General features: G+C 28.8%; 1 protein-coding gene across 1 annotated transcript; it reads left to right on the top strand.

Annotated features, from left to right (window-relative positions):
* The first annotated feature begins 3543 nt into the window (after nt 1-3543).
* LOC105846281 (uncharacterized) lies at nt 3544-9216 on the top strand. Its single transcript, XM_065788938.1, has 2 exons — nt 3544-4004; nt 7239-9216. Exon 2 carries the CDS (start codon nt 7368-7370, stop codon nt 8700-8702), a length of 1335 nt encoding a protein of 444 aa, XP_065645010.1. The 5' UTR covers nt 3544-4004; nt 7239-7367; the 3' UTR covers nt 8703-9216.
* The last annotated feature ends 4952 nt before the right edge of the window (nt 9217-14168 follow it).

Here is a 14168-nt window from a genome sequence, read left to right on the forward strand (position 1 = left end):
CAATTTTATTGTCAAGTTCATTTTATTACCTAATTTCTGCACAGTTATAGGGAATTAAATGTATAAAAATAGTTAATTAGTTCTGTTAATATATTTTAGTTTTAAAATGCCAAGGAGCAAGGTTGGTGTTTTTCGCTTTCGCAAAACTTCATTTTGGCCTATTTTAGCATTTTTCAAATTTTTTTCGAAGTTGAGGAGGCTATAATTTTTTTCTAAAATGATACAAGTTAACAAAAACTAGTATTTTAAATACAGAACTACCCAGAAAAAACGAGACACTTGTTGAAAGTTAGAAAAAAGTTATGAGGCTTTAAAAGAGTCTGTTTTTACAATTATTAAATCGAGGGGGGGCCACTGCGCAGTGTTTATAAAGCTATATTTTCTAAACCATTACACTTGGAAGCCTGAAATTTCAAATTTAACTTATCTACATAATGTAGATAATAATATGTAAAAATCAGGAAAACCAGAGATGGTGTCCCTCATGTCATTGGTTGAAATATAATGATTTGACCCTGCTTTCCAAAACTTATATGCTTAATGCAGTGAATTTTGTGCTTCAACAAAAAATGAGTTTAAGTGAAGCTGCAAGACATTGCAACATTAAAAAATCAACTTTGATATATCAGTTGGAGCAGTTTAAAAATTCTGATAGTTTTGACCCATCAAATTTGATGCTTGAAACTGAAAAATTGAAACTGTGATGAAACAGGAATTACCACATTCCACGTACCATCAAAAGTTCTAGCTCCAATAGGTAAAAAACAAATAGGAAGCATGATTAGTGCTGAAAGAGGCAATAATGTAACAATGATTGCAGCCATTAATGCTACTGGAAATAGCATCCTACATTTACTGGTATTTCCACGTGCTAAATTCAAAGACTATATGTTAAATAATTGTCCTGTTATTTTATCAATGGATAATCATGAGAGTCATGTAAACACTTCTGTTATTAAGTTAGCAAAAAAATCGGACATAGTTTTAATGACATTTCATCCTCACACAACACATAAAATGCAACCTCTCGATTGTGGTGTTTTTAGACCATTTAAAACTTTTTATAATAATGCCATGAATAACTGGATGATATTACCAGGCAATGCTGGTAAACCAGTTACAATTTATGATATATCTTACCTTGTTGGTCAAGCTTATCCTCATGCTTTTGTACCAAATAATATGGTAAACAGTTTTAAATTAACTGGATTTTATCTATTTAATGAAAATATTTTTACTGATATTGACTTTAAAACTGCAAATGTAACTGATAGGAAAATAGTGAATATACTTGATAGTGAAAGTGAAATTATTTCTGGAAATTTTTTTATTATCAAGTTGACCGGAAAGAAATACTCTAGACTTTATGTAGCAGATTTTCAGTTATAAAAGTTGTTGGTATACTTTTTAAAATTAACTATCTTAAGAAATCAGGAGACTTTTGGAACAAATTTATAAGAGAAGATGACAATCTTTATGATGTGGAACTTGAGGATTGATATTTTTATTATGATGTTGATCTGACTATTTGTAATAATTAATATATTATACTCTTTTATTATTGTAATTTTTGTTGTCATCATTATATTATTTCCTATAAAAAGCATTATGATCATATGTGAATGAATATTGACCGCCAGCTAATATAAGTTATAAAAATATATTTTTGCTCTTTTCTTATCTAAAATAATAAAAATAACTGTATATTTGGATCTTAACCCTAATTATTTCATGCAAGTAGCATCTAACTATAGAAAATATGTGACTTTATCTAAATAGTTATAATAACTGATTTTATTTTAAAAAATTAGTAATACTATTAATAACTGACTGAGTACACAATCGATACACAAGTCTTTGCAAGATTGTAAGGATTGATTTTTCTAATTTTTTTTAGACAATTAGGATTGATTACAAAATAGTTAGATTTGTTTTTTAATTGACATAAGGTAGGTCAGAAGTTGCTATATAATATATAACAAGCTAAAATAATATAAAGAAGTTTAAACATTACATGATTTTTTGGTTATTACATATTGGTCAAAGGAACAACGCGCATCGGTCAACAATGCGCGTTGTTCCTTTGACCAATATGTTATAACCAATTTCCAATAACCATTTCCCGCGTTTTTTAAAAAAAAGTCGATTGGTCAAAGGTACAACAACGTACCTGTTGCACGCGTGACCAATTGACTTTTTTTTTTAAAACGCGGGGAAAAGATACTTCTTGGTCGAATGAAAAAAAGTCTAATTTTTGAGCAAAATATGAGAGAATATTATATAGTTTGAATGGTTCAAATTTACTCAATAGACTACGCAAAAAAATGCATTAAAGCAAAAAGTGGTCAAAAGTACAACAGGCTTAAAGATTTCTCAGATGTAAGCAGTGAAGTTAAAGTTACTTTGTTTTTTTGAATTGACTTTATATGGCAATAACAGGAATCATTACAGTTAGTGTAAATTTATATGCACTAATTGGCGGCCATCATTTAATTAAAACGCTGTTAAATTTTTTGCGTTGTTAAAATAAGATTATCACGCGTGAATAAATCTGTGGCGCGAAATTTATGTTAGCTAAAAATCCGTTTCATTTTTGTTCAAAAAACAGTGCATAGAAACCTTTAGTTATGACTTTATGTAAAGATGCCATTTTTGTATAATATGAGCATGATCAAATTACCCAGTATTTTTCATTGAAATTACCTCGTTTAAAGTTCTAAAATAGCAGTGGTTTTAATACTAAATATTTTTATGTAATTTAAATTCAAAAAATTCGAATTTTTAGTGTTCAAAAGTTTGAGTTAATAAAATTTAAAAAATAACTAATTTTTTTTTGCGGAAAACATAGCAGTATTGTTTCAACAAAAGGTGACTTAAAATTTGATCTTTTAATGATAGTGATGTTAATAACGAATCATTATAATCCAAAAATTAGTTCTCATTGTCAGGTTCGTATTTTTTTAATTAAGTTTATTTTTTTGAGCTAATTTAAAGTGCTCATATTACCAAGTGGTCTGGGTAAGATGAGCACTTTTGCTACTATTAAAACCTCAGTGCTTTTAAGAAAAAAATTAGAATGCCCAAATATCTAAGAGAATCATGAGAAGGGATCCCTAAAAATTATTTATTCGCAAAAATTTTAGATCCAGCAGAGTAATTTTTGAAATTATTCTGCTGGATCTGAATTTTCTAATTTTTGCTTAAAGTGCTCATATTACCCTAATCTACCCTAAATAGTACTTACCCACTGAAGTAATATCCATGACTGCAATAAAATGATTTCTTTCTTAAAAATTTTCTTAAATGGTTTTACAAACGCTGTAAATTTGTTACTAAACTTTTTAAAAAATGAAATTTCATTTCAACGTCTTTTTAATTGCTTATTCCTAATTGCTCTGGAATGTTTTCATAACTAACACTGCAAATTATTACTATTGCGGGACTGTAATTGTGAAAATATTATAACAACCTAGCTTGCAGAAAACGAAACACTGTGGCGCTGGAAACTTTTAATTTTGTTTTCGTGTACTTATTTTTAATGACGCATTTTTTTGTAATTCTACAAAAAATGGCGTCTTTAAAGCGGTTTCTTTACGTTGATTTTTTAAACTTGTTTTTCAAATAAGATAGCAACTAGTTAACTTTAGATTTTTCTTGACTGGATCAATGGATACTTTCTCCAAACTACGTCAATGCGACCATGATGTTTTTTCCGTAAAGTCTTCATTTATAATGCTCGAATTATCAAAATCATGCCTATCAAAGACTTGCCTTACGTTTATAAATATAAAAATTTAAAAGCAAGAAATAACATTTGTTTATTTTCAGATAAACCGCTTAACCACGCTCGTGTAATTAATAATAGAATACCGAACAAGAAACTTTTTTTTCAGCTGGTATTTCAAACGCATTAATTTAAAAAAAAGTTTAGAATTTTATTTCTTAAAGGTTGCCATCACACGCAGTAGTTTGCGGACATGTTGCGACTTGTAACTTAATGACAGGTTTGATTTTTTTTTAACAACTTTTATTTATATATATATATATATATATATATATATATATATATATATATATATATATATATATATATATATATATATATATATATATATATATATATATATATATATATATATATATATATATATATATATATATATATATATATATATATGTATTAGTAGAAAATCACTTAACAAAATTTTTTTTCCATTTTACACTGTGTTTCATCGACAAAGATTCATCAAAAAAATCGTATTTTTCTGATGAATCTTTGTTGATGAAACACAGTGTTAAATGGGAAAAAAATTTTGTTAAGTGATTTTCAACTAATATATAATTGCTCTGTTCTTTTAAGAACATTGAGCACTCTATTGTGTAGAACACTTTTTAAAGTTGTTTAAATATATATATATATATATATATATATATATATATATATATATATATATATATATATATATATATATATATATATATATATATATATATATATATATATATATATATTTAAACAACTTTAAAAAGTATTCTACACAATAGAGTGCTCAATGTTCTTAAAAGAACAGAGCAATTATATTAGAAATGCATTTCTGATGAATCTTTGTTGATGAAACACAGTGTTAAATGGAAAAAATTTTTGCTAAGTGATTTTCTACTACTAATATATATATATATATATATATATATATATATATATATATATATATATATATATATATATATATATACATATATATATATATATATGATTGTAAGTGTCTTAATTTTAATAAAATAAAGCTTTTAAAAAGCTGTTTTAAGTAAAAATGTGACTTTTTAAAAACTTTTACCCCCTTCACCCTTCTTAACCTTTCAACGTTTTTTCATTTTTTCAAAAAAAAATCAATACTAAAGAGCTTTTTATAAACAATTTCTTTGTAAAACAAAAAATGATGAAACATCTTGGTTATGTTTTAATACAATTAATTTTTTATTAAAAAATAAATAAAAAATTGAAAATCCATAAAAAAATTATAAAAATTTTTAGTTAAATGTCAAAACAATATTTGCAACGTTTTAATAAAATAAAGAAACAATGTTTGCTTGGTCTTAACCGTTTTAAATTTATTTGCAGATTGGACTTTTCAAAAACAGGTGTTCCATAATTATCAACGCAACTATCTGAAAAAGAGATAAAAGCAGCGCCACTTTGTAATTAAGCTACTACTGTTTCTTCATTTCATTACTCGGTGTAATTAAGGCGGTTTTTGAATTATTCGAATTCTTTTTTTTTCTGTTGTTTACTTGATGCGATTTTCATAAATGCTTTCGTACAGGGCCGTTCCAAGCTGGTTCCGAGCCCTATGACAAAATTAAGTTGTGAAACTCCAAAAATCTAAAAGTAACCTATGCAATCGTATTGAAAATACGATTGAACATAGTTTTTGATATTTAGCAACTATTTTGGCGGTCTCTAAATTATTGGAAATGATTTAGAGGCTAGAGACTTTTAGATCTAGTAAACGTGGAAGTTTTAATAAGAGGGTGGCTGGGAGTTTTTACAAAATACAAATAAAAAATGTATTTCTAGTGAGGCTTGCTCACAAATGCGCATTTTTTAAACAGCTGTTTCAATATAAGAATCAATAGGCTTAATATACTCAATAGAATTTGATATTCTTATATAAGTTTTATACTATGGTGAGAAACAAGCGAAAACCTAAATTTTAAGATTTTTTCTTTTTGTTGATAACAAGTAAAAATTAATAAACGGTCTCAATAACCATGGAGTGGGTGGAAAAAAAAAAATTCCGAAAATTTATAAACGTCTTAGCACCTAAGAGTAATTTTAGTTAAAATATTTTGAAAAAGTGCGTTAATCCACATAGATCTTAGTTCTAATGTGTTCATATTAATTCAATATAGTTATCAAAATGTAAGTTATAAATTTTCACAAATAAAATTAGGAATTCCGACCACGAAAGAGCTTTTACTTTAGAAAAACTGCCAATAAACAAAGATCATATTATTAAACTATAATATTCACCTAAACAACGTATTTATTTAAAGTCTTATTTAAATCTAGACAAGCAATAATGATTTTTGGGAGATTGAAAAAAAAGGATCTTTAGTCTGAATTTTTTCGCTACAAATGTTTTTATTTTAGGTTACGACAAAATTTTAAAATTTCTACAATTTTAATTTTTTTTTGCCTTGTCATAGTTCAGAGACTTGATCATTTAATTAAAATATGTCGTGGTAAACTAAGTATCAACCTGACGCTGTAATATTTTAAAATCTTAATTAGTGGGTTGTACCCGCTTGGTGCGGGGAAACTGGTCAAATAAGTTGATCTATAGGGTAGATTAGGGTAATATGAGCACCTTGGTAATATGAGCATACTTAAAGATTTCTTAGATGTATGCAGTGAAGTTAAAGTTGGTTTGTATTTCTTGAATCGATTTTATGTGATGATAACAAGAATCAGTACAATTAGCGTTAATTTATATGCATTAATTAGCGGCTATCATCTAATTAAAACGCTGTTAAATTTTTTACGTTGTTAAAATAATATCATCACGCATGAATAAATCTGTGGCGCGAATTTTGGTGCTAAAATAATGAAATTAAAAACATAGTAGTATTGTTTAAACAAAAAGTGGCGTAGCATTGATCTTTTAATGATAAGTTTTGTTAATAACGAATCATTATGTTGCAAAAATTAATTCTGATTGTCAGGTTGGCATTTTTTTACTTAAACAATGTTATTTTTTTGAGCTAATTTAAAATGCTCATATTACCAAGTGGTCTGGGTAATATGAGCACTTTGATGCTCTTACAAGTACCCTGATGCTACTTTTTTAAAACCTATGTGTTTTTGAGAAAAAATGGATCCAGCATAATTATTTTTGAAAATATTCCAATTTTTGCTTAAGGGGCTCATAATCCTAATCTGCCCTATTTAAAATTTCATGAAAAACATCGCGCAATATATTTAGCAAAACATATGAATTATACACAAACATAATTCATGTTTTTATTTTGTTGTTGTCGTAGTTCAATCTTTTATTTGTTTATATTATACCATTTATAAAAATCTTAATTTACACTTACTATGATATTTTAAAATAATTTCTCTTCGCGTCAAAAAACCTGTCAATCCTCTAACACCCCCCCCCCCCCCTCTCCTAATTTATTTTTAGCTCTACTCACACATCAGATTTGACGAAAGAAAAAGAAATTTTTTTATTTAGATTTGATGTTTAATTAGAGTTGCATTGGCATCCAACAACTTATTTAGCTAACCGCTCTTTCGAACAATTTTTTACAAAATCTTATGCCATATAAAAATAGTTGTTACATTTTTATAGAAAAGTTAAAATATGCGTTCTTTAAGTAACCAACAAAAACAATTTAATTACACGGAAAATGTTACTCAACATCATACAAGTTATTCAAAAAACCCAATAATTGGTTGTGCCTATTCTATTCAAAATCAAGTTGAGTACGTTAATCATATCAATCAAGCTACATATTTAGCAGCTAATTCAAATGAATCAATGCTACAGTTAAGTAACCTACAAAAACGATTAAACCGCACGGGAAATGACCCTCAACATCAAACAAGTTATTCAAAAAACCCAATTATTGGTTGTGTCTATTCTAATCATAATCAAGTTGAGTACGTTAATCATATCAATCAAGCTACATATTTAACAGCTAATGCTAATGAATCAATACTACAGTTACCCCACAATCAAACAAAACAATACATAAATCAGGAGTTTTTTTGCAACGAAGCAGATCCCAGTTATTACAACAGTGTAAATGACTACATGTATACAGAATCTAGCGATTCAGATCAATATTATAAATTGCTTTTGTATCGGGAAAAATTAATGTTCAAATTAAACGAGATAAACTACGATACTTCTATCTTTCGATTCTCCTTTTCCAGTTACAAAACTAACTTAACAGCGGAACAAATAAAATATTATATGGCTACCTATGAGTTTGTTTTAAAATTGCGAGAATGGCATCATCGGGAAATTAAACATGTTAATGAAAAATTACGCCGCTTATATTTGTGTAACAATGGTAACTCAGTTTCTTTTTTTAACCAAGTATTTGATAAGATAAAAATAAAAACGAAAAAAGAAAACCACTATACAAGTATATTGAGTACGAATGCTTCAGTTTCACCCATTTTTGCAACTATGCCAAAGAATAGTTATATTATGGCAACTAAGCCAAAGTATAGTGTTAAACAGAGGAGTTCATATCGGCTTTGTCATTTGCCCAATTTGAAACCAATTTTAAATAACGGGAAAACTGCAGAATATAGTTGTCCCAAAAGTAAGTGTTTTGAATTTTACGAATATGAAAAAAAAGAAACTAGTAAAAAGTGTCTTTCTTTGTGTAAGAAAAGATGGAGTTCATACAAAAAAAAAGATAAAGCAATTTTAAATCCAAAAATCTCGACCCGGTGCTCTGATTTTGCAAAAGTAAAAAATGAAAACCTTATCAATGAAACATGCAGTGCATTAATAGCTTCAAATAGTTTGCAAAACGCTAAATCACCTGCTGTTAACGAGAGTTTAAGTGGCAAAGATATAGAGTTAAGCTTTAACAACAATGCTTTAGATAACGGTAGTTTTTACAACAGTTTTTCTGGCGATGAATCTATTGGAGAACTTGTTATTGACGAAAACTATTAGCATTAATTTTTTGTTTAGTCTTTTTTTTTTTGTTTTGTTTTTGTAATACTGTTGTTTTTTTTAAATATATCTCCTATGAACATTACAATGTATAAAGAAAAGTTTATATTTTGCATAAAATTTGAAGACTTTGAAAAGTTTGTTTATCTTTAATTTTTTAAATTGTCGGTTGATAAATAAAACTCAGTAAGTACAGTTTTATGGGAAACTGACTTTTATACACTATGATGCCCAAATATTAACAACATATTGCAAGAAAAAGTCACTAAGTGCGTAAATCAATCCGAAATACTATTAATATTTCGAGCTAAAGTTAGTGATAAAATTGGCTCTTAAAGATATGTAACATTAGAAAATTTTTTTATCAAAGTAATATTAATATGTCATATTCTGCTTCTCAATTAACAAATGTTCAAAACAACCAAACAGAAGATTTATAGATGCTAACGCTTGACGACTTTGAAATGTGGAGTTCTATCGCCTTAAAGTCGTTTTTATCCTTGAGGAAAAAATATGTCAGTGGGTCTGCTAATGTAAAATAAAAATTAAACATTTTGTTGTCAAAAATATATTTTATTATATTATCGTATTGTAGTTTATTCTCCTCGGGCATTTTCCCTGCAGAGGTATTAATAAATGTTACAGTAGTAAAGAAATAAAAATACAAGGTGGTCTACTGTTCCACTATTAAAATACGTAAAGACAGACTCCCAGGGGGCTCACGTTTAAGAAAATAAAAAACCCACTATATAAAAATATCGAAAACGAAAAAATTAAAATTCAAAGAAATTAAAACAAAAAAGCGAAAAAGAAAATTTCGAAAAAGAGATTTTCACTAAAAATATATCTGGGCATTTTAATTTACAAGAACTTTGTTAATTTCTAGATTAAAATTATTTTCTTTGCTCCAGATATTTTTGCATTCTTGTAGAAAAGAAATCTTTTTATTATTAATTATAGAAATTTGGAATTCGTCTGACAAAATTCTTTTAATTTTGCCTTGGAATTCCAACATAAGCGTCCTTCTGGGGTAAATTTTTTTGTCGCGGAACGACCTTATTCTATTGCAATATATTATGTATAATAGTTCGTTAGTTATTAGTTTTCCGATATAAAATTTATTTACAAAAGTTGATGAAAAGAAAAGTAGTGGCTTGAAAGTGTTTTTAAGAGGTATATGGTATGGTTATATCTTGTGAATGAGGGCTAAGGTATATTTTCTAAAGGTTGAACTTTTTCACATTTAAACATCATGTGTTGTATGTTTTCTGATTTCTTCATACATTGTGGGCAGAGATCGTTTGCTATATAGCCTCTTTTTTAAAAAAGTGCATTGGTGGGTAGTGCAAAATGTATTAGCTTATACTTTATTTCATCGGCTTTGTTGTTGCTTTCGTTTTTGTGTATGAGTATAAACAAATGGGCCCATTCTTTTGTTGATTCATACTGCTGAAAATGTCCTTTCATCTGTAAAATTTATTGGGTGTATTTTTATCGTTGTTACTAAGGGAAGTTTTGTAAATTGCTTTAGAAGTTAGGTCAAGGAATCGTAGTCGACGGTTGTTTTTGGTGCTTATGCACAACGGTGTTTTGTTGTAGTCGAAGCTTTGACTTTTGGGTGTTTATGATATTTTTCCATTGGGGTGGTAGTGACTTTATTATGGTTGTTAGGGGCGTTGTTTTATATCAATAACTTGGCTTTCCAGAAAGCCCTGGACAAATACTTTTGATATGTCCCCTGGCTTAATTATGTTATTATTTATGGATTCTGGGGTAGGTTTCATAGTTTGGTTTTTGTTGTGTATGTATGGGTTAAAAAATATTGGTTGCGTTAGTACTTCTTCCATGGTGAGATTCTTATGGTTATTGTGTTTTAGGTAAAATTTATTCCAACTTTTCATTGTTTGTTGATAATACGGAGGTAGAGTTTTTAAAGATTTGTATGAGTGTGATGTGAGAAGTACAAGATTTCCTTGATCAGCGTTTCGCTATTGACTGAGTATGTAGGAATCTGAGTCTTTCCAGGCGTCGTTTTTGTTTTCGTTATATAATTTTGAGATCCAGCTTAGTTGTAAAGATTCGAGTTTTTTCTTGACGTCGACTATATTTAAACCTCCCTGATCTATCGGAAGTTTTGATGTTTAGTTTGGGTTTTTTACGGTGCTGTTATTCCATAGAAAACTTTTTATTTTACGTTCAATTATTTTGATTTTTTTGTCAGAAGGAATGGGTATTGTGAAAGCTAAATGCCACAAGCCTCTTAGAATGGTTTGATTTATTATGGTAGCTTTACCATTTATGGATAATTTGAAACGCTTCCAGCTATCAATTTTTTTGCTAACGATGTTGATACTCTCATCCCATTGACGGTTTATGTAGCTATTTGTGTTTGAGAATGTTATACCTAGACTCTGGAGAGTGTTGCTGTGCCAGGAAAATTTGAGTTTTCTTTTATCATAGATCTGTTCAATCCGAGACACAGGCCTTGGCATTTGGTAGTATTTAGTTTTGCTGCTGTGGCTAGTTTGTATACATTTAGGGCGTTGTCTAGGGCTTTTATAGAGTTGTCTGAAGAGAGGTAAAAATTTGTGTCGTCGGCGTATTGTTGGAGCTTTATCTCTTTGTTGTTTAGGGTTATTACCTTTATTTCAGTATTTTTACGGATATATCCTGCAAAAACCTCAGCTTGCAGAACGTACAATGTCATTGAAAGAGGACATCCTTGTCGTACCTTCAATTGTCCTTGTCGTGTATGTCTATTTTTCTGATAGGAAACCGTTTATTTTTAGATGTTAACTTATGTCATAGTACAGTTTTTTGATAAGATTTATAAATTGCACGCTAAAGCCAAAGTTAAATAGGCAGTCATACAAGAAGTTTCTGTCGACGCGATCGAAAGCTTTTATTTGATCGATGGATACGATGGAGGCATTTAAATTGTTTTTGTTGGCGATGTAAATAACATCTCTAATGTATGCAAGGTTTTCGTGAATAATTCTGTGGGGGGTGCATGCGGTTTGATCTTCTTTGATGATTGACGGTATTATATTTGCTAGACGGTTTGAGATTACTTTGGTAAGTATTTTGTAGTCGGTGTTGAGAAGTGATATGGGTCGCCAGTTTGAGATATCGGCTTTGTCCCCTTTTTTATAGAGGCAAGTTATTATGGCTTGTTTTTGGGCTTCTGACATTTCGTTTTTCTGAATGATATCGTTTAAGACTTAAATTAAACTTTCTCCTAAAATATTAATGTTATATTTATAAAATTCCGCGTTTAGCCCATCTTTGCCGGGTGATTTGTTGTTTTTCATTGTTTTTATTGCATTTTTGACTTCAGCTAAATCAATCTAGTGAATGTTTTTGTTGTTCGGAAATTCGTTTTATGTCTGTATTTTCGAGTAAATGTTTTTGCAGCGTGACATCGTTTTTGCAGTTTTGATAAAGGTTTTTGTAAAATATTTTAAAAGTTTTAGTGATATCAGCTGTGTTATTTTTTCCTTTCCGTTCTTATCTTTAATGTTAATGATTACTTGTTTAAATATTTTTTCATTTTCAAGTTGAAAAAAGAAATTGCTGCATTTTTCGCCATGCGTCCTCCATTTTATTTCAGCCCTTATTTTTGCGCCGTTTAGTTTGTTTATCTCAAAGGTTTGTAGCTTTATTTTAAGGTTTTCGCTAAGATGTTTTATCTTGGGATTAAAAGGCGCTTTTTTGAGAGAGTTTTTTAGCTGTTTTATAAGTTTATGTTCTTCTTGACGGCTCTTTTTTGCCTCCGTTTTGCAAAAAATTTTTGAAAGAATTTTAATTTCTTCTTTAAGAGAATCCAAGTCAGATGTTTTATTTTCAGACTGAATAATAATTTTATGGTTGGCTAAATTTATAATTTTTGTTAGTTTTTCGTTATAATTTTGTTTATTTAAAATTTTGTTGTTTAAGATCCATAGTTCTTTTCCGATATCTAAGTTTTTAAGAGTGATGGTGGCGCATATTGAATTGTGTGGTCGGAAAAAGTCATCGGCTCGTGTTCTATGTTTATTAATTGTCGCATGTGTTTGCTAATATATAAGCAATCTAAGCGGGAGAATGTGGTGTTATTTGTAGATTTATTAGTATATTCTTTTGTGCAAGGATTAAATTTCCTCCACGTGTCTTTTACGTTAAGCTCTTTTAATAATGTTTTAAAGGCTTCGTTATTTAATTATTTAATTAAGAGACATTTTTTTCGATTTATTTGTGGGTGCCTATCTATTTCTTTCAGAACCATGTTAAAATCGCCCCCAAAGATTATAAAATAGTATCTAGAATCGTTTATTTTTATTTTTTTGATAATTTTTTTAAATAATATTTTTCTTTCGAACTGGTCAGCTTGGACTCCGGATTTTGCGTATATATTAATTAAAAAAAAGTGTGTTCAATTATTTAAAGTATAACTTTAAAATAATTAAACAGTACCGATGACGAAAACGACCGTTTTCGTCATCGGTATGTTCAATTATTTTAAAGTTATAATTAGTTTGGTTAGTTAAGATTAAAGTACCACCTGTGTGTGACGTACCACTCGAGAAAAACCCTTGATTATTCCATTGTCGAATAAAGTTTTCTGCGTCTTGCGTATTTAAATGGGTTTCTTGAATAAGATAAAAATCGTGATTCATTTTTTTGAGTTTTTTAATAATAATTTTTTGTTTTTTTTGCGTGACCAAGGCCGCATATATAAACAGAAAAGGTTTTTATTGCCTCCATTTGTGTTTGAGTGCGGTTTTTAATGATATGACGAATGAGAGTGAAAGAATGTGCAGAAGGCATAATGACAGATGGTTTTAGAATTTTCTTAGAATATTAAAAAAGAATATATAAAAAAAAAATATATAAAATATAAAAAATACTTGTAGATATAAACTTTATAAACTAAATATTTGTTCATACCGCCCTTTGTCGTGCAACTCTTTTCGATCCTTCCTTTTGAGGAGTCGGCGATGGAGCATTTCTGCTGCAAATATTTTTGTCTTTTTTTATTTCGATCAACTCGCCTTCTTCAACATCGATTTGACTTTCGCTGTTTCTTTTTAGTTTTAGTTTTTCTTCTCGTTTTTGGTAACGGCTTTTAACGACTTGAAAGCTTGGTTCTGTAGAAACATTGGCAGGTATTTTGCTGTCAGTTTGCTTTTTAGCAAGCGTAATATCTGGCCATTCCACCGATCATGCAATCATTCACCTTGTTCAGGACATGTTTAAATCGTTTGATGAAGGCCCTTAAGTATACCCTTGGTCTTTTTATCGATTTAAGTAAAGCTTTCGATACAGTCAATCATCAAATCCTTCTATCGAAACTCAAAGGTTATGGTATAAAAAATACTAACTTGTCCTGGTTTGAGAGTTATTTGACTAATAGGAAGCAGTATATAGTTTATGGTGAAGGAAAAACTAATTATGAGACAATTACATGTGGTGTTCCTCAAGGATCAA

Source organism: Hydra vulgaris, chromosome 01, assembly GCF_038396675.1.
Source record: "Hydra vulgaris chromosome 01, alternate assembly HydraT2T_AEP".
Taxonomy (NCBI): Eukaryota; Metazoa; Cnidaria; class Hydrozoa; order Anthoathecata; family Hydridae; genus Hydra; species Hydra vulgaris.